Raw genomic sequence first — 18,731 nt, forward strand, 5'->3', positions numbered from 1 at the left:
TAGTCTATTTTAATCCTTCAATTAGTAATTCTATAAAAAAAATCCTTTAATTAGTAATTTTAATATTTGTTAACAATTTTTTTTAAAAATAAACTATCTAACTATATTTATTCTGATTTACTTTTAAAGAAACCATTACAAGGTTGAAAAATCTCCTCTAATTAAATGTGGAATTAAAGTTGAAAAAATGTGCACTGGGTCCCAATTCAAAATGAAAGACTATTTTGTGTTTCTTCTTAAATAAGAAAACATCATAACCATAAGCATGGATGATGACAGACAAGAAGAGAGTGATGACACAGAAAAGAAGAGAGGGCAGAGGGGTAAACTCATTGAACGAAACCTTCCTCCTTGGGCAACAATCTCTTATGGAAAGTTAATTAATGGCTATAAAAATATCAAAATTACAAAATTTTCTAATACATGTACCTACACATTTACTCACTGAAATGAATCACCATCATTATTCAGTTTAAAGCATCACGTTCAAGAAAAATACACACCCTTTTACCAAGAAAAATACACACCCCACAAAAAAAAAAATCATATATTTAAAACTCATAAAAGTTTCATTTTACTTTTTGTTGTTATCATGCGAATTTCTTGGTCACCAAACAGCAAGAGCGTGTCTCAGAGGAATGGACAGAAGAACCATAAGAAACCACGAAACGCATGACATGTATGAAGCATGCTAGAGGATATACAAGCAATATCTATGTTGTTGGAAAATCTGGCTGTTTGGTGTTTGTTTTAAGGATATTAATTATTTTGAACCGTCCATTTAATGTTTTCCACTTTTTTTAATTTCTGTTTTTTTTTTCTACTAATTACCGTTTCTATTGAAACTAGTGAGGCCATAACTCTGCGTTTTCTTTCTAGCGGCTAGTAACTGGAGTTGCAAATGATCCATAAGGCATAAACCAAGCATGTGACTGATGATGCTGTGGAGAAAGTTTTGACTTTTGAGTTGTTTCGGAGACATCACATATTGGTAATTGGAATTGGATTCATATAACTCTGATTATGACTATTTTGTTCCTTCGTGTTTTGTTTTATCAATTTGCATAAATATACTTCTTTGGGCTTGTTCATGAGTTATTTCTTTTGAGAATGTTAAGGAACACAATTCCATTCTTGATTTTAAGGTAGCTTTTGGATATCTGCATTTCTGCCATGCCTAAAGTCTCATTCTTCTTTCATCAGTGATATGATTTCTGGGATTTTTTTTATTTTTTTATTTTATACCCCGCAAATTTAGACTATCTATGTTCATCTTGCTTTACGTTACAGGCTTCCATTCCCTAGAAGATTCTCTTGATCATTCTGTCTTGGAACTATATATCCTTCCCATCATCATCCTTTGTTATCTATCTTTAAATATTGTATAGTTTGCACAGATAGGATTCTCTTTCATCTTTTTTTTTTTCTTTGCTCAAATTTATTTTTCCTTTCCTTCATACGTTGATTTCATCACTTTCAAACAAGATAAGCATAGGAAATCAAAGTAATTTACCAGTTTGCAGCAAAAAAAAAATAATGATTTCCCTGAAAACTGAAAGTGATTGCCAATCCTTTGGCCCCTTGAATTGGACAATTACAAGGGTACGTAGTCATTTTCCCCTACAGTTGGTATCCCCTTAAAATTATTGTTAATTTTTTTTAGAAATTTCCATCAAGAAAAATTAGAAATTATTATTTTTAAAATAATTTTCATATATAAATTCTCCACCTGCCGTTTTAAAGGAATACCAAACTAACCTAGGGTCTAGTGTAAATGAAGTAATTTTCTTCAGTCCTCTCATCTGTAAATGTAATTCTTTGAATGAAATTGGCATCAACAGAGAGAAAGCAGTTAAAGATTACATTACACCCAAATATTTATAAAGTTTTATGATATAATGTTAATCTAATTACTTATGTTCAAGTGCGTTGTCACATTTTGTATGTTCTTAGCATCTAAAATGTTCCTGATCAATAGGCCAACAAGTTCAAGTTCAACTATGAAGGTTTTAAAAAATGTTCCATGACTGTGATTTTGATTGCATCAGCCGTATTTGCATGTAATTTTCTGCAATGTCAACAATTTTGACAAAATCGCAATTGCAACGGTTTTAAAACCTTTCTGTTGTTTGGGTTGCATATTGCTACTTGTTGTGTGAACTGTGAACCATTATTTTCCAATCAAATTCTATCCTGCAAACCTCACCACCAGTTTTTGCAATGCAGTAGTGACAAGGTGATAATTTTGGCAAGATGAAAAATTCAAGAGGACGCAGCATGAAACATGCACATTTATTTCATTGTGAAGATCAAAGAAGTCAAGAACACAATAAAATTATAAGGGACAGACTGGAGAGTAATACTAATAATAGTTTTAGGACAAGGGAGATTCCAATAAAGAGGTTGTTCAACGTAGGGCATTTTACTAATGCTTCAGGAGACTTGTCAAGGTATAGCAAGGGAAAGAACTTTTCTGCAGGAATAAATGTCATGGACTATGATATACCTGAGCTTGTTGTTTTTATTCAAGAGGAACATCAGCAATTTGTCAAGGATACTTGCATTGGTAAGGGAGTGTCACCAGAAGGCAAGTGTATGTCAGAAGATTGTGCAGTAAATCATGATCCAATGTCATGTCACTTTGAGAATGACTTGAACACCAGAAGAGATTCAAATCTAAGAACTATGGAAGCAATGTCAATCAATTCAAATGGGCCAGAGTATGAATCTAAACCTCTTACCCTTAAGGATGCCATGGAATTTTATGATTCAAGAGGTTTAGTGATGGATGGTGAAGAGGATTCAGGATACAATATTTCAATTGACCACCTCACAAAGAAGACAATACCAGAGACCATTAGAGAGGTGAGACACTTTAATCTCATCCTTGTGCATTTTACGTCTTTGGACGAGGAGTTAATTGTTTTTTAGAATATTGCCACTAAGACATTAATACTTATATTCTAAGCAATATAAAATATACTGTGGACTCGTCTTCTCTTTTAGCATGGTTGGTGAAACCCCCTACATCAATGTACATCTTCTCTTTTGTTTCATATGCTTGATTGTATGATTGATAAAAGATTGAAACAAGACTTAATAATCATATAGGGAGTTACCTCCTGCCATCTACACTGCCACTGAACTACTAAAGGACATACAAAACTAGGTGCAGCACCACCTCTACTTACACTACTAGAAAAAGGATAGATTAGCTTTATGTGTGTCCTTGTCAGTTATAAGAAAATGCAATACCAAGAGAACAAAAACTCTGATTTGCTTTTATGGGAAAGAAAAAGAAGCATTAATGAGAAAGTCTTTTTGTTTTTTCTCTGTTTATATGTTATCTTCTGTTTGGTTTTGAACTTTTGATTCTGTCAGCTTTCATTTACTTGTTTAGAAACGTGTGTGCTTTACTGGCTACTCAAGTCTATAATCTATATTTGGTCATGGCCTGTTTGAAATTTTGGAGAATAATAGAGAAGGACCATGAAAAAGCATTTTTAGAAAATTCATTGCGGTTTGGATCATCAAAATTTTCTTGAACCATAACATGACAGCCAATTATTTGATGGAAAATGCTTATTAATTTGGTCAAACACAAGAAAGTGGAATTTTTTTAAAAATAGATTTTTTTTTAATTTCTTTAAACAACTTTTGTCTCTCTCTTGATTGATTAAAAAATCTTTGGTAACACTTTGTGAAAAGTCATTCGTACCACATAACATTGTTTATTTGCTTTTTTTTAAGATAATATAGTCATTGTTTGTTATGATAATCACCAAATGCACTATTTGTTTCAATTATTAAATTGAAGTTTTAGCTACTGAACTGAATCCTGATAATACAATTGTCTCTTGAAAGGGACTTGCTTTATTTCTGAACTGATTTGTCACATTTGTAGCTACAATTTAGGACTCGGTGAGTAAAGTCTTCTGGCTCAGAAAAGTATGGCGCATAACAAAATTATACATTCTAATACTGCAACCATGCTATAATGAAAGTAATCTTGTTCTTAAATGTTAGTTAAGACTTAAGAGTGTGAACCTAGAACAGTTGTAGTCTATTTTATATCTACAATTTAGAATGACATACATTTTAGAGCTAATTCCAAAAGTTATATCGATGTTACATTTTACTGTTTGGTTTTCGGGATGGACCCCAGTATTTCTTCCTATAACAAGTGTGTGAGAAAAAATATTAACTGTATTTGGATTTGATGATTAAGATTTAAGATGAATCAATTGCAAATATTATTTGCCATTATACTTATTCCATACTTCACTCAACTCAAACCTCTAGTCTCCTTGACATTAACTGCAAATGTAGTGACTATTGAGGACAAGTTAATTGTCATCCTTGAATGAAAATGTTACCCCGGAATTTTGCTGAACCATTTTGTCTTTTACAATTCATAGGCATTAACAAAGGAAGCAGAATTTTCAAGATCTTTCAAGAATTGGCAAATAAATTCATTTTTGGGTACAATTGGCAGCAGAGTGGAGTTTCCAAGTTGTTCAGATTGTGTACAAGTTGCTGACACAATCATGTGTAGATCTGAGATTGCTAACTCACACAGTCCATCAGGTTCAGGCAAAAGACAAGAAAATGATCCTCAAGAGACTACTTGTTCCTGTGATGTAGGCCCATCACCATATGCTGCTCCTGCAACAACATCTAGCAGTGCCTCTCATCACTCTAATGATAGCATAAGCAGTACTCATTCATTTGCTTTTCCCATGTAAGTTTCCTTATACTATAAGTTATAAGCTCTGTTTGGAGATATAAGGTTGGTGGAATGGTTAAGGGAGAAGGGAAGGGGGAGAGGTCGCGGGTTAAAATTCTCCACTAACAAAAACTAACAACTAACATTTGTCGATAAAAAAATCCTATGAGTTATGTTTTCTCTCAGACATTACACAAGCTATCTATATGGTTATAACTATTTAGGCCTAATTGTGCATGATTTACAGATTACCTGCAGAATGGAATGGAAGTCCAGAGAGAATGTTGGAAGCTAATAAAAGTCAATTCAGAAAAGACAGATGGCAGAAGATAAGGGTTTTGTTTTCCTGCTGCAAAGTTGATTGCTAATATTTTGCAGTTTAGCTGGCATTGAGGATTATTCAGAAAAAAGCTACTATATGCCGTTTACTTACTTTCATGGTGTTATAAATATAGAATATATGTGACCATATCAAATTATTTTTGGCATCTACATTTTGATGACTCATTAGTTAAAGACTCTATATGTGTTTGTTTTTATTATTTATTTATTTATACCCCCTTCTTTTATATTGTAATATAATACAACCAAGTGTGAAAATTTCTCTCCAAAATGTGATTATAGTTAAGATATATTCCTCTGAAACTATCCATACTTTACCTTCACTGAATTGTAAGCGGTAGTTTGCCAATTTTGTCTAAACTGTTAATGGACAATCTGAAACCAATGGCTTGATTAGGGATGCTTCGGTTTAAATATGCTTTTATTTCTTCAAATTTGGAGGTTTGTCTTTGATGATGTATTTCTATTTCTACGATCCCATTTCACCTGGATCTTTTTAATTGAGTTATTTGCACACTTTTTTATACCTATTTTTATATCATTTCTTAAACAGGTGTAAGTATGACAAAAGGTATGAGAATAAGTATTTCCCTCTTCCCAACCTTGAAGCCAGTACGTACTACTATTGAACAATTATTCGATTGTAAGCACATGTATTGTTTGAAATTTGAATGAAAAAGAAAACTAAAACTTAACAAAAAGATTAAGTTTTTTTTAATTTTAATTCATTTGCCATGTGTCTTAAAACTATTGGCTATAATTCATTATTCAAAAAACTTAATATTCCAATATTAATTCTTTGTTTTGATAATTAAATAACGACATTGGGTATAAGTCTACAAGACTTGAACCCTAGAATTACTCTATCTTTCTTTTCTGCTCCCTTTGGCATGTTCAACTTGCTCTCCTTTTCCTCTTTGGAAGTTTCTTTCAACACACAATTGTTAGAATCAAGACAATAGACTATGTCTAACTCTTTAAAATTTTCATAATTTTGATAATAACAAATAAATTAAAATTTAAGAGACTAATAAATTTCATTAAGCTCTACAAGAATATTGTCGTCCAAGACCTTTTTGGTATTAAAATCCTTTAAACCTTTATTGCTCTGATTATATATATATATATATATATATATATATATATATATATATATATATATAAAAGGGAGGATATATAAGAGAAAATATCTTACAAGAGAGTGAAATGATTAAATTTTGATACATGAATGATTGAGCTTTAATGTAAAAAACTCACATGATTTTATAAGTGGTCACATGACATTATATCTTGATCGTTCATGTTTGGTTGTATAGTTCAGATTTAAATCTCTTACTCTCATATAAGATAGTTTTCTTTCATATGATATGTCCTCTACATGAAGAGAGATCAAATTACATCGGTATAACTTTGAACAACTAATTACATCATTCAATAATTTTTCAATTCAATAATATTTTTTTAAGAATCCACCGTTGAATCGAAAGTTTCTTTTACATAGATCATATGTACAAAATTTCATATTAATCCAAAATTATTTGCTACATCATTCATACAAATTAAAATCAACGTAATATAAAATTTTCAAAATATACTTAAAATTTGATTACCTACTTCAATATTCAATTTTCATAAAATTTGACACAAACAATCTTAATAATATGAAAATATAACTCAATAGTTGGATCGATAAAAATTACATTTTGTATAAAGTTATTAAATGATATAATAATTACTTAAGTTACATGATGTAATTTAATATCTCTTTATATATATATATATATATATATATATATATATATATATATATATATATATATATATATAGTTACTTTTTATCTTTATCATTTATTTTATTTTCTTAAAATCTATTTGTTAAGATTGTCATGATGTGATCCATTCAAACCACAATGAATTGGGTGGGCCCAAGTGGAAGGGATGCCTTCACTCCAACCGGCTTGGGATAGTGACACCCATTAAAAGGGAGGGGTGCTAATAGTGCTTCCAAGAAGAACCATCTAAAACAATATCTTTTCCAATCTTGAGGATTGTGAAAGCTGCAAAATTTTGTAAAAAAAACAGTACAAGGATTCCTCTCAAAATATAACCTGATTTGCTTCCACTTGTAAACTTAACTTGGTCTGTGTCCAAATCTTCCATATGCCTAGAATCATCACAGATGGATAGATAAGCAAACAAAGCCAGCCTAGAAAATTCTTATCGAAAGAGAGACCTAAGGGGATCCCCTCATCCCCCACCGTCCCATGTGCATGTGAACATGTTCCCAGCCAAATTACCTGTTCACTCAACCCATCATAATCAACGGGCAACACTGTCTCTCGATTTTGTCTCAGTTTTGGCGCTACTGTTTTAATTAGTATAAGCAAATTTTTAAGAAAAAAAAAACTTTAAATAAATTGGATCCTAAAATCTATCCTGTAGATCCCACCAAGTTTAAAATGTGTTAAGACCTATGTATATGTTGCTCACCAATAATGAATTCTTCACATCAAGCATTGTGATTGTGATTTGTGAAGGTGTGTTCCTCGCGGCACAATGTCAAAATTGTACAACCCATACCACAGTTTCATGTTTCAGCCCCACCAATATACGATTCTAACATTTGCGTCCAGAAGGAGCGAAAGGACAAGCAATAGTCAATAGACGGCTCTGCATATATACACCTTAGCGCTAATTAGTCTCGGTAGTTATGCAGGGCCCGCAACATCACTAGACCAAAGCTTCAATAACACGTTGACACGTGGCCAAAGAATTAAATAAATGCATAGCATTGTTAGCTTGAGATTAACCAAACCCATGTAGCATTGGTAGTACAATTTTAGGTGTTGGGGCAGTGGGGCCCATGAATCAATTTTATTACAAATTGATGGGAATAAATTTAGGGAATGAAACAATAATTTTTGTTTTAATCCAATGATTTAGAATTTAAATTTTGATTTATTTTTTATGAAATAAATTTTATTGAAAGAAAAATATTTATTTTATGTGTGTTATTTTTCTTGAAGATTAATCATTATTTTCAACTAAAATTAGTATTACTTTATATCAATATAATGATAAGGAAAGAAAACAAAGTTGTGCAATGTGTTTAATAGGATGGTTGAATTGTGTTCAGCCACTCTATGTTGCCGCGAAACTCGCTCACTGTGTTGAAACAAGTAATCAAAACACGAACATAGTTGATCGACTCGAATTGGCAGAACACATGTACTTGTCTTTGTTGCTTGTCTTTGATGCCAAGTTGGTTTGTCGAGTTTTGAATTAATCAGTCTTTGTTGGGAGAAATCAACTTCCACTTGTCCACTTTGGTTTGGATTGAGTGGTCCTTGGCATGCTGTTTGAAATAAGCTAGCTAGGAACAGGTGGAAGATTCATTGTATTTAGATTCTGAGATGATTCCAAGTTAAACCTTGCGTTTTTTATGTCCAAATATAGTATAATTTTTTTTATGTTGTTATTTGATACATTACTTTATCTCTCATCACTCTTCCAATTATTCTTTTTTCTAAAAACAAAAAGTTTGAGTTCAATAATTAATATGTTTAGGGGTATTGGTGGACAAGGATAACTAACTTGGGAACTCAAATTTATCCAAACTAGTATTTTATCCATGTATCCACACGAGCGTCCTTTATATTTACACATGTGTATATTCTTTATTATTATCTGTGTAGTACTTTTAAGTATTTAATTGAATTAATTGATAATAATATGTGTAGTGCCTTAAACTCAATTCAATTGTCTTTTAAGTTAGATGTGAAATCATATTTTTCATTTGGAAAGAATATATTATATATTAAGGAAGTTCGTGATAAGAATAAGAGAATTGTCGATAACTCATCCAAACCTAAAACATTATACGCTAAGGTAGTAAAAGATAAGAATAAGAGGGTGACTGATAATGGATCCAAATCGAAGACATTATACCATAACTTATATAACTTATAATCATTATATGTGTGTCATTGTAAGTCAGACATGCTTGCATTTTAGAAAAACCATTTCAGCAATGACAAACCGAAAGAGATACAACGATAATAAACACAAAATGTTTTAATAAGTGAAACTATTATTGAAAATAGAACATTAAACCCAATAACTCTTAGTTAACTTCTGTCACTCCAACCACCTTGCTAATTGCAGCATCAAAGGTAAAGAGAATTTTGTCTCCCTTTTGTAGTTTGTTATATTTGCAGTAACGCTTCCAACCTTTTCCAATCTTTATTGTGTTCTTGTGAAGTTGATGGATCATACTTTTGCATTTAGTAATAACTCCACCCAAGAACTCAAGAATGACTAAATCAGATTTAACTTGCCTTAAAAAATTCGCAACATGGAAGGGTAAGTTCTGGCAAAAATGAAATATAATAACCACCAAAATTTTTGGGCATGCAAAGAATTGAAATAATTGTATTCTAAATTAAAAGTGAAAATAAAATAAGTGAAAGACAAAAAATTTAACCATATGAATTGGCTTCCTATGGCTTTGTACTTGGTCAAGGTTGCTTCAAATAAGATCTCTTCTTAGTTGGTTGCATAAGGTGACTGAGGTTTGGGAAACTAATCACATTCTCCACCCCTGTTGAGGCTGAAGTCGTTCATTTTTTAAAACAGTATTAGGAACAATGAGTGAAAAGATATACAATAAAATAAAAGATTAAACCTCAACAGTTGTTCTATTATGAAAATGTAACCCAAAAAATTAATCATTGGTAGTCTCGTGTTTTGATTTCCTAACCTGTAAATTCAATTACCTAATTGAGTAAATCATTGTATTGATCAGATTCATAAAATCTTTTGAGTAATTCTTTTAGTGGTAGTTCATGATGAAAACTAAAATTAAATTTAATTAAATGAAATAGAACTAGAAGTTGCAATAAATGTTTAGAACAACTTACATCTCCAGAAAAGTGTGAAACTGATGAATTGGACAAAACATCTCCAAACTCATCCATCACATTCCTGAAAGTAGAACTTGAGAATTGAAATAAGACTTAAGTCAAAGTAGAATGTACACTTGAATATTTGTTTGAACTACTAAAAGTTGGAAATCATAACATAAAGTGCTTTTCATGTGTGATATAATCATAATTTTACCAATTAAAGATTATGGAACACTTCTTTGAAGACTACATTTGTCGTAGTATTCAATGGGCTTTCTTCCTTATCATGTATCAAGATCTTTGATCCTTGTTTACTCTTAACTCTTGAGACTGCTACATATAGTTGACCATGGCTAAAAACTGGTCTAGGCAAATAAAGTCCAACACATTTGAGTGACTGACCATGAGATTTGTTTATTGTCATGACATATGATAGTATGATAGGAAACTGCCTCCTAATCAATTTAAAAGGCCATGGTGACTGTGATGGAAACATACACACTCTAGGAATATATATCAGATTTCCATTTTTGTTTCCATCAATGATTTTTGCTTGGATGACATGGTTTGCTAATCTTGTGACAATCAGTCTTGTGCAATTACACAAACCTTCAGATTGATCCATATTTCTTGAAAGCATGATCGAATTTCCTACTTTAAGTTTAATTTTATGATTAGGAAGTCCATATGTCCTAAGAGAGTTTAGAAATTCAGGAGTAAATGCTTCCCATGCTTGACTGTTTGCTGCATCTGATTTGTTTACCATATATAAACTTAAATATTCTTTTACACCTCCTACATTTATTAGAAAAATGGACAGATTAATGCAGAATGTTTTATGTTTGTATAACTTATTTCTAACTGAATTATGCATAAACTATAATAAATAAGTTAGTATCTGGCACTAATGAAACAAAATCATTTATCTCATCAACAGTATCAATTGTAGAAGTCAAAATAGCTCTACTTTGCAAATACTCCTCATTATTATATTGGTCCATTAGATTTAGGTAGGTGCTTCCGACAATGCCATGTATAGGGTCATTAAAATCTAAGATGAAAAGCTCTTTCGGGATCTCTATTATAGCATCCATCATTTGGTTTAGAAATTTTTCCATCCCCAATATCAAGTATCCATTGGGAAAAGCTGTTGAGTTCACTTGCAAATAAGTTGTCTATACCAGACTGCAAACACATGTTTTTTTTCAAAATCAACGCCTCACAATGATCTCATATATATGATGCATTAATCATTGAATGAACAATATCAAATCAGCTTCCTCTTGGAATGAATGGTAACATTTGACGAAAATCCCCACCAAAAACAATGATCTTTCCTCCAAATATTGTAGATGATTCATTACCAAGTCCCATGATGTCTCTTAGGCTTTTATCCAGTGCTTCAAAGCAAAATTTATGGCCCATAGGTGCTTCATCCCATATAATCAACTTTGTCACTTTCAAAAGCTCAACTAATTTACTACCTTGGTGAATATTGCAAATTGAGTCATCAAAAGTAGGAACAGGAATCTTGAATTTAGAGTGTGCAGTTTGCTCTCTAGGTAACAACAATGACACTATTCCACTTGAAGCCACTGTTAAAACAATATGGCGTTGACTTCTTAATGCCCTTCATCCCATATAATCAACTTTGTCACTTTCAAAAGCTCAGCTAATTCACTACCTTGGTGAATATTGCAAATTGAGTCATCAAAAGTAGGAACAAGAATCTTGAATTTAGAGTGTGCAGTTTGCCCTCTAGGTAACAACAATGATGCTATTCCACTTGAAGTCACTGTTAAAACAATCTGGCGCTGACTTCTTAATGCCGAAGTTAATGTTTTCCATATGAAGGTTTTTCCTATACCACCATAGTCGTATAAAAAAACATCCTACCTTCTTGTCTATCCACAACTTTCATAATTCTGTCAAATATATTTCTTTGCTCATCTGTAGAAGTAGTTAAATAAAATACATCATATTAGAGAAGAAAAAACAGTACTTGAAATGAAAAATTTAATCAATACATCCTTTACTTGTACATTTAAAAGTTTTCATTTACCTGTAAGAGATTTAAAGTAATTATCAAATTGAGATTTCAATTCAGTAACATCATAATCCAGCTCTGCATAAATCAGCCTATTTCCTAAATGTGTTGTGACATAATGTTGTGGGTAAGGTATCAATGGAAAGTCCTTTAGGCTTTTTCTATTTTTTTTCCAATAATTTCTCAATCTCAATCAAAGTTAAATTCTATACATAGAACACATTATAAAAAGTAATCAAACACAAATAGTAAAACATGACTCGTATTTGTTAATACTTGATTTAGTGTTTACCTTGAATATTTGACATTCTTCTTTGCTGAAACAAAATCTCATCTAAAAGCCAATGCCAGACTTTTATCCAGACATCTCCGGGTTTATTAATTCTATTTGACAGCAGCATAGTCACAAACAGATTCCTCAAAAAGTGACCTGAACCCCAATGGTAAGCTTCTCTAATTGCCTTAACGTATTCCTTATCATCTCCAATGAAACCCATAGCAAAACATGTTTCCTTGAAAGTTGGATATTCAATGCTTCCCACAATCTTAATTTCTTCATAACTACATGGTCTTTTTGCAACAATTAACATTAATCTAAAAAAACATAACTCGCCTGTGCATTGAGGAACCCACATCAACTTTCCAATTGTATAACCTGACTTGCGTGGTTTCCAAGTTCTTCTAGGTATGACACAGACAAACTTGGACACAAACTGAGTATAGTTAGATTCTTTGCCTCTGGATATTTTCTATTTGCATCCATCCAGGAGGGTGAACATCGATTCGGTAACACTTGGGTTTAAAAGAACATCATCAATCACTTCGTTATCTTTAGAATAGACTGTTTGTTCACAAGGTAAGTAAAAGAATAACCTTTCAACAACTAGTTTCCTGCTATGAATAGGAAAAAAAATTCTCCAGCAAGTTTCTGTTGGTGATATATATATCTATAATTCAGTTATTGCTTAATTTCATCAACTACCTCACTAGAACATGATACTTGGTGCTCAATTGGAATGATGGCTACTGTAATCATATCATAACCCTTGTTGATGTACTTTAATAATTACTTAATTGAGGTACTCTGGTTACACCATTCCATGTTAATATGTGCTTGGAACTTTAATAATAACATGGGATTGTAAGGGACAAACCGGTGTGAAGTCTGAAAGAAACTATTATGAAGAAGCTTCTTGGGTCCTTCAAGCTTAATAAGATCTTGTTCAAACGAAACACAAAAATGCAATCTAGTCAAGCCTTATACCAAAAAAGGAACAATATACAAAAACTAAAATTAAAAAATTAAACCAAGAAAGACATTGATTCTATTAGAAACATTTTGTTAAATACCTCATAAGTAAGACAAATTTCAACAATTAAAATAAGCAAAAGCAAGACTAATTTTAGGTAAAAATAAATTTCATGTTTGAAACAAACCGGTGTGAAGTCTGAAAGAAACTATTGTGAAGAAGTTTTTCGGGTCCTTCAAGCTTAATAAGATCCTGTTCAAATGAAACACAGAAATGCAACCTAGTCGAGCCTTTTACCAAAAAAGGAACAATATACAAAAACTAAAACTAAAAAATTAAACCAAAAAAGACCTTGATTCTATTAGAAACATTTTGTCAAACACCTCATAAGCAAAACAAATTTTAACAATTAAAATAAGCAAAAACAAGACTAATTTTAGGTAAAAATAAATTTTGTTTGAAACAAACCGATGTAAAGCCTGAAAAAAACTATTTTGAAGAAGCTTCTTGAGCCCTTCAAGCTTAATAAGATCTTGTTCAAATGAAATACAAAAATGCAACCTAGTCCAGCCTTATACCAAAAAAGGAACAATATACAAAAACTGAAACTAAAAAATTAAACCAAAAAAGACATTAATTATGTTAGAAACATTTTGTCAAACACCTCATAAGCAAAACAAATTTCAACAATTAAAGTAAGCAAAAGCAAGACTAGTTTTAGGTAAAAATAAATTTCATGTTTGGAACAAACTGGTGTGAAGTCTAAAAGAAACTATTGTGAAGAAGCTTCTCGGGTCCTTCAAGCTTAATAAGATCCTATTCAAATGAAACACATAAATGCAATCTAGTCAAGCCTTTTACCAACAAAGGAACAATGTACAAAAACTAAAACTAAAAAATTAAACCAAAAAAGACCTTGATTCTGTTAGAAACATTTTGTTAAACACCTCATAAGCAAAACAAATTTTAACAATTAATGTAAGCAAAAGCAAGACTAAAAAATACTAGCAAAAATATGAAACGTATATCAAATAAAAATCCCAAAGCGGAGGTGGCGGCGCAATAGCGAAGTGGGATCGACAAAGAGAGGGAGAAGGAAGCGTAGAAGAGAAAGTGTGAGAAAGAGATAGAGAAGGAGATGGTTTTGGTCGGAGATGATGCGGCATGACAGTAGTAGTGCAACAGTGTTGTTTGTTGGTGGTCAGAGGTTGGTCATGGTGGAGAGTTGGTGGCTATGGTGGTGTGGTGTCTTTTAAGGGAGGTTGTGGTGGCTGTGTAATGCTGGTAGAGAACTTTGAATTTTAAGTTGAACATAAGAAAGGTGAGGAGAAGAAGCTGAAAAGACCAAAAAATTTAACACGTGTCAGTCAACCAAAAGAGGGAAGAAAGTTTTCCACAACCTAAAAAATGAATAGATAGAAAGTAGATGGGTCCAACTTGTGTTGGATTTTGTGAGTGTTGGGATAAAATCTAACCCAACATGCTTAAACTCAATTATGTGAGTTTGTGTTAGGGTCATTTGAATGATTTTTTTGGAATTATTTTCAATTGCATTTCTGTGATTAATGTTAATTATGCAATAAGAAAAACTCATCTTGTATTATCAAAAATATAGACTCGACAAAAGAATGAGTATAAGAAAGAAAGATTTTGGGATCAAAAAGGATGAATTTGATTGATATATCAATAATATGTATCTATTTTTCGATAATCTATCATTAAAGAACTTCATAGTTAAACATGCTTGATTGTGAGCAATTTCGAAAAGGATCACCTTTTGAGAAGTTTCATAGAAAGTGAGTGAGGTCACAATAAGCTAAAAAGTCTTGTGGTAGATTGTAGGAACAATCATTGATCCTGAAAGCAACCAGGCATTACAATTAGGTGCTACAGTCAGTAGTCGATGTCTAAAAAATAACTACCTACGAAGGATTTTGACCGATACAAAGTTATGACTAACAAGAAAGTTGAATGAAATGTCATATAGTGTGAGCCTCATAGGTATTACAAATGATATCAAAACATACCGCTCTACAGTATGATGTAGTTCGAGGACAAACCAAGAAAAACTTGGTGGAGATATAGCATCCCAATCGCGAACAAGGGTAGAAAGTGATCATCGACGCAAAAAAGAGATGAGGCTCAGATAATGAGCGACTCCCAACAAGCTTCCAATGTGAGGGACACATGAATGAATTAAATACACATTAGAAACATTGGAAGCTCGCTAGTCATGATGTTATTGTATCACATCTTTTCAAACCTAAATATTTTTCTAATGGTGATTTTTTAGGGACTCGTTTTGATCATAACCCTAGTTTTTTTGGGGTAGCCTATGTGCTTCATAGGTAGTAGTCGAAAAGGGTATGAGATGAGGCGATGGAAGGTGCACATTTGGAACGATCCTTGGCCGAGAGAGAGGGATTTATCCTTTTATTTCAACTGCAACAATTCATAGCTTAGAGAATCTTCGTTTTGCTGATTTGACTGAACATAATATTGGTACTTGGAATCTTAGTCTCATTCATTCTATGTTCAATCCACGTGATTTGCATGCTATTTTGTCCATCATATCCCTTTATTTTTACACACTCAAGAGGATAAGTTGATTCGGAGATTGAGTAAAGATGGTTGTTATTCTGAGGTCAACTTACTATTTTATTAAGGAGTCTATGATTGATAATACATCAGGAGTCTCAAAACTGCCTCAAATCTTAATGAACCTTGCTAAGGGTTCCATCAGAAGCTTTTGCTACAAATGATAGGCGTAATCCATCATCAGTGAGCAATATAAATTCCAAATTCCAAAACCATCTCAAATGTAATATTGATGCAACAATTATTTCTGATCAGCACCTTTTTTTTTTATCACTGGCCAATTCTTTTGTCAAAAACCAGCTGCTGTTATCAAAAGCAGAAATTATCGCTATGCTTGAAGCCATCTCACGGATCAATCACATGAGCATGCATGACATTAATTACCATATATTGAGCTTAATTGACTATGAAGAAGTTGTGGACAACATCATATGCATCACCTCAAATAATTTAATACGGAGTTTGGTTCTATCATAAACGGTTGCAGAGAAAGGCTCCAGCAATCTCAAAACGTTGTGGTACATTTTATCACAAGGCAAAAAAATTGAGTCCCTCATGTACATACTTGCAAGGGTGTCAGTATTGCATTCTAGATCATGTTTTTTATTTTATTCTTAACCACCTGTATTGACAATTTTATTATGAATGAAATCATATAAGTTCCTTTTGCTCAACAAGATAAATTAATAAATTTTCATCAACTATGACGATAAAAATACATAAAAATATGGGAAAATGCATTTATCATACCTTAACATAAAAATTGTTAATTTCTTAGGCAAATAGTTATTAAATTTCTTCTTATTCTTATGTAAGTTAGAATAGTTTAAAATTAAATTATAATACAAAATATTATATATAAAGGTTTTTCACATTGTAATTTACTCATAAATGACTGTATAATTAAAAAATTATAAAGCTTTTCAATAATTTTTTTGAACGTACTTAAAAGAATAATTTTGTTATTTATAATGATCTTATTTGAGGCAGGTGTGATTATCTCTTGAGAGAATATATATGATCTTTACAAAAACAAACAAAAATCAACATTTTGAAAGTCATATTTAAAATGATTTTTTCAGAGGAGGATGTCCAGGTTGAAGGAGTTAGTGTTCAAGATGGCGATACAAACACATGAGGGACACTGGACACTGGACCTTCTGTGGGAACATTCAGTTCCTATTCATGCTAGTTCTTGAGGCATCGTGTGTTTCTCCGATCCCAGTAGAGCTTGTTGGGATTCTTACCAAACCCTGGCTCTCGGGTATACTGGATGTTCCTTTATCTCCACCTTCTTCATCTTCTAGGTCGTCTCTTCCTGATGCCGACATGGAGTTTATCGGATGCATGACTCATCTTCCTCAAAGAGTGTGATGCCACTCTGTGGTTATGTGCCTTTTGATCCATTAATGACTTGGTGTGGATTTTTGTTGTTGAGACGTCCTTCCTTTATTGGTTGGATGCCATAGGTGTCAAGCTAGAGGACAATGAGGAGGAGGATCTATCTAAGGATTCAGGATTTTGGTGGTTAGGAATAACCCAACAATAACGAGTTATAAAGTTGATTTGATCATTAAGGAAGAAAGAGGAGAAGAAAAGCTCGGAGTTCGAAACTCTTTCACTATTAATGAAGAACTAATATTAGTTGATATATATATATATATATATATATATATATATATATATACTTATGATATATTAGGAATGGATTTCTTTGACCAGTTATTTTTCCTATGATTCCTATGATGTATTATGGGGAGGATAGTTATTCATCAGCTTTTTGGATATGTATTTGGTTAACCTAATTCCTTATTTTAATGCCTTTTTATTCATTCCTTTAGTGGTAAATAATTCATATTATCTTGGTAAATAATTCATATTATTTGTAGGAATAGAAGATAATATCAAGGAGTTTATAACATATATATATTTTATTTAATCAATTAAGTTAGATTCTTTTAATTTAAATATGTTCACTTTAATTATGTGTATGCACTCCGAGAAAAATTTTATTATTATGCAATTTTATTTAAACAAGAATAAATTTTTCATCACACTTTTTTTCTTAAGAAAAAGTTTTAAAATTTAGACTTTTCCGCAATTTAGAAAATAAATAATAAGATTATGAAGAATTGAGCATTAAGAAAGGGTGTCACGGTAATTTTGTCTAAAGACAAAAATAATAAAATTATATTTTTAAAACCAGTAGTCGCGATACACTTAAAATTATAAGTAATATACAAATAGTAATCATTACTCTTATCTTTTTCTATCCTTACATAGTTAAAAAAAAGTAAATTTTTTTATAATGTATTAAATGTATTTTGTTACTAATGGTTCTTTACATATAAAATGATAAATAAAAGTTATATGTAATGACATTTTTTAAATAATATTTTGTTAACAAAAAAGTAACGATTAATCAACAAATGTAATATTCATAATATATGAAAAAATAAAATAAAAATTAAATTATATGTTTTGATATCGGTATCGAGCCTAATCCATATGACCGAATGATCGAATTGTAAAGACAATTATCATGGGCTTAAATATCCTAATAAATTATATGTAATCACCTTGTTTATATAAAATATTAAACACATTACTTAATTAAATCATGCACTTAAAAAGAATTTAATTATCTTACTTTTAAATTTTTTATTACCTTAATCATCAATAAATACATGAGTATATCCAGGTTCAGACTTCAGAGCATCAACTTCAATTATTCATCGAGTTGATGATGTTTTTCAAAATGCCAGGCTCCAAAAATTTCATTCAACAAACCAATTGGTAGTGTGAGTGTCTGAGGCCACAAATTCGTGGGGTGCCCCATGCCCTGTGTCGTGCAGATAACACAG

The 18,731-nt window shown here is 31.6% G+C and overlaps 1 protein-coding gene across 2 annotated transcripts; it reads left to right on the forward strand.

Moving 5' to 3' along the window:
• The first annotated feature begins 318 nt into the window (after positions 1-318).
• Positions 319-5,450, forward strand: LOC102664526 (uncharacterized). 2 transcript variants are annotated; one of them, XM_006581969.4, is made up of 5 exons: positions 319-679; positions 850-991; positions 2,227-2,865; positions 4,419-4,741; positions 4,974-5,450. In XM_006581969.4, the coding sequence occupies exons 3-5, from the start codon at positions 2,254-2,256 to the stop codon at positions 5,092-5,094; spliced, it is 1,056 nt and encodes a 351-aa protein (XP_006582032.1). In that variant the 5' UTR covers positions 319-679; positions 850-991; positions 2,227-2,253; the 3' UTR covers positions 5,095-5,450. The 2 variants fall into 2 exon arrangements, with proteins under 2 accessions (XP_006582032.1, XP_006582033.1); XM_006581970.4 differs by having other exon boundaries at positions 880-991.
• The last annotated feature ends 13,281 nt before the right edge of the window (positions 5,451-18,731 follow it).

The sequence above is a fragment of the Glycine max genome, chromosome 6 (assembly GCF_000004515.6).
Source record: "Glycine max cultivar Williams 82 chromosome 6, Glycine_max_v4.0, whole genome shotgun sequence".
NCBI lineage: Eukaryota > Viridiplantae > Streptophyta > Magnoliopsida > Fabales > Fabaceae > Glycine > Glycine max.

Bases quoted from the DNA above. Each gene is read 5' to 3' on its own strand.
- LOC102664526 (XM_006581969.4), top strand. From the start codon at position 2,254: ATGAAAAATTCAAGAGGACGCAGCATGAAACATGCACATTTATTTCAT. The intron at 2,866-4,418 runs GTGAGACACTTT...TACAATTCATAG, and splicing joins TACCAGAGACCATTAGAGAG to GCATTAACAAAGGAAGCAGA. The intron at 4,742-4,973 runs GTAAGTTTCCTT...CATGATTTACAG, and splicing joins CATTCATTTGCTTTTCCCAT to ATTACCTGCAGAATGGAATG.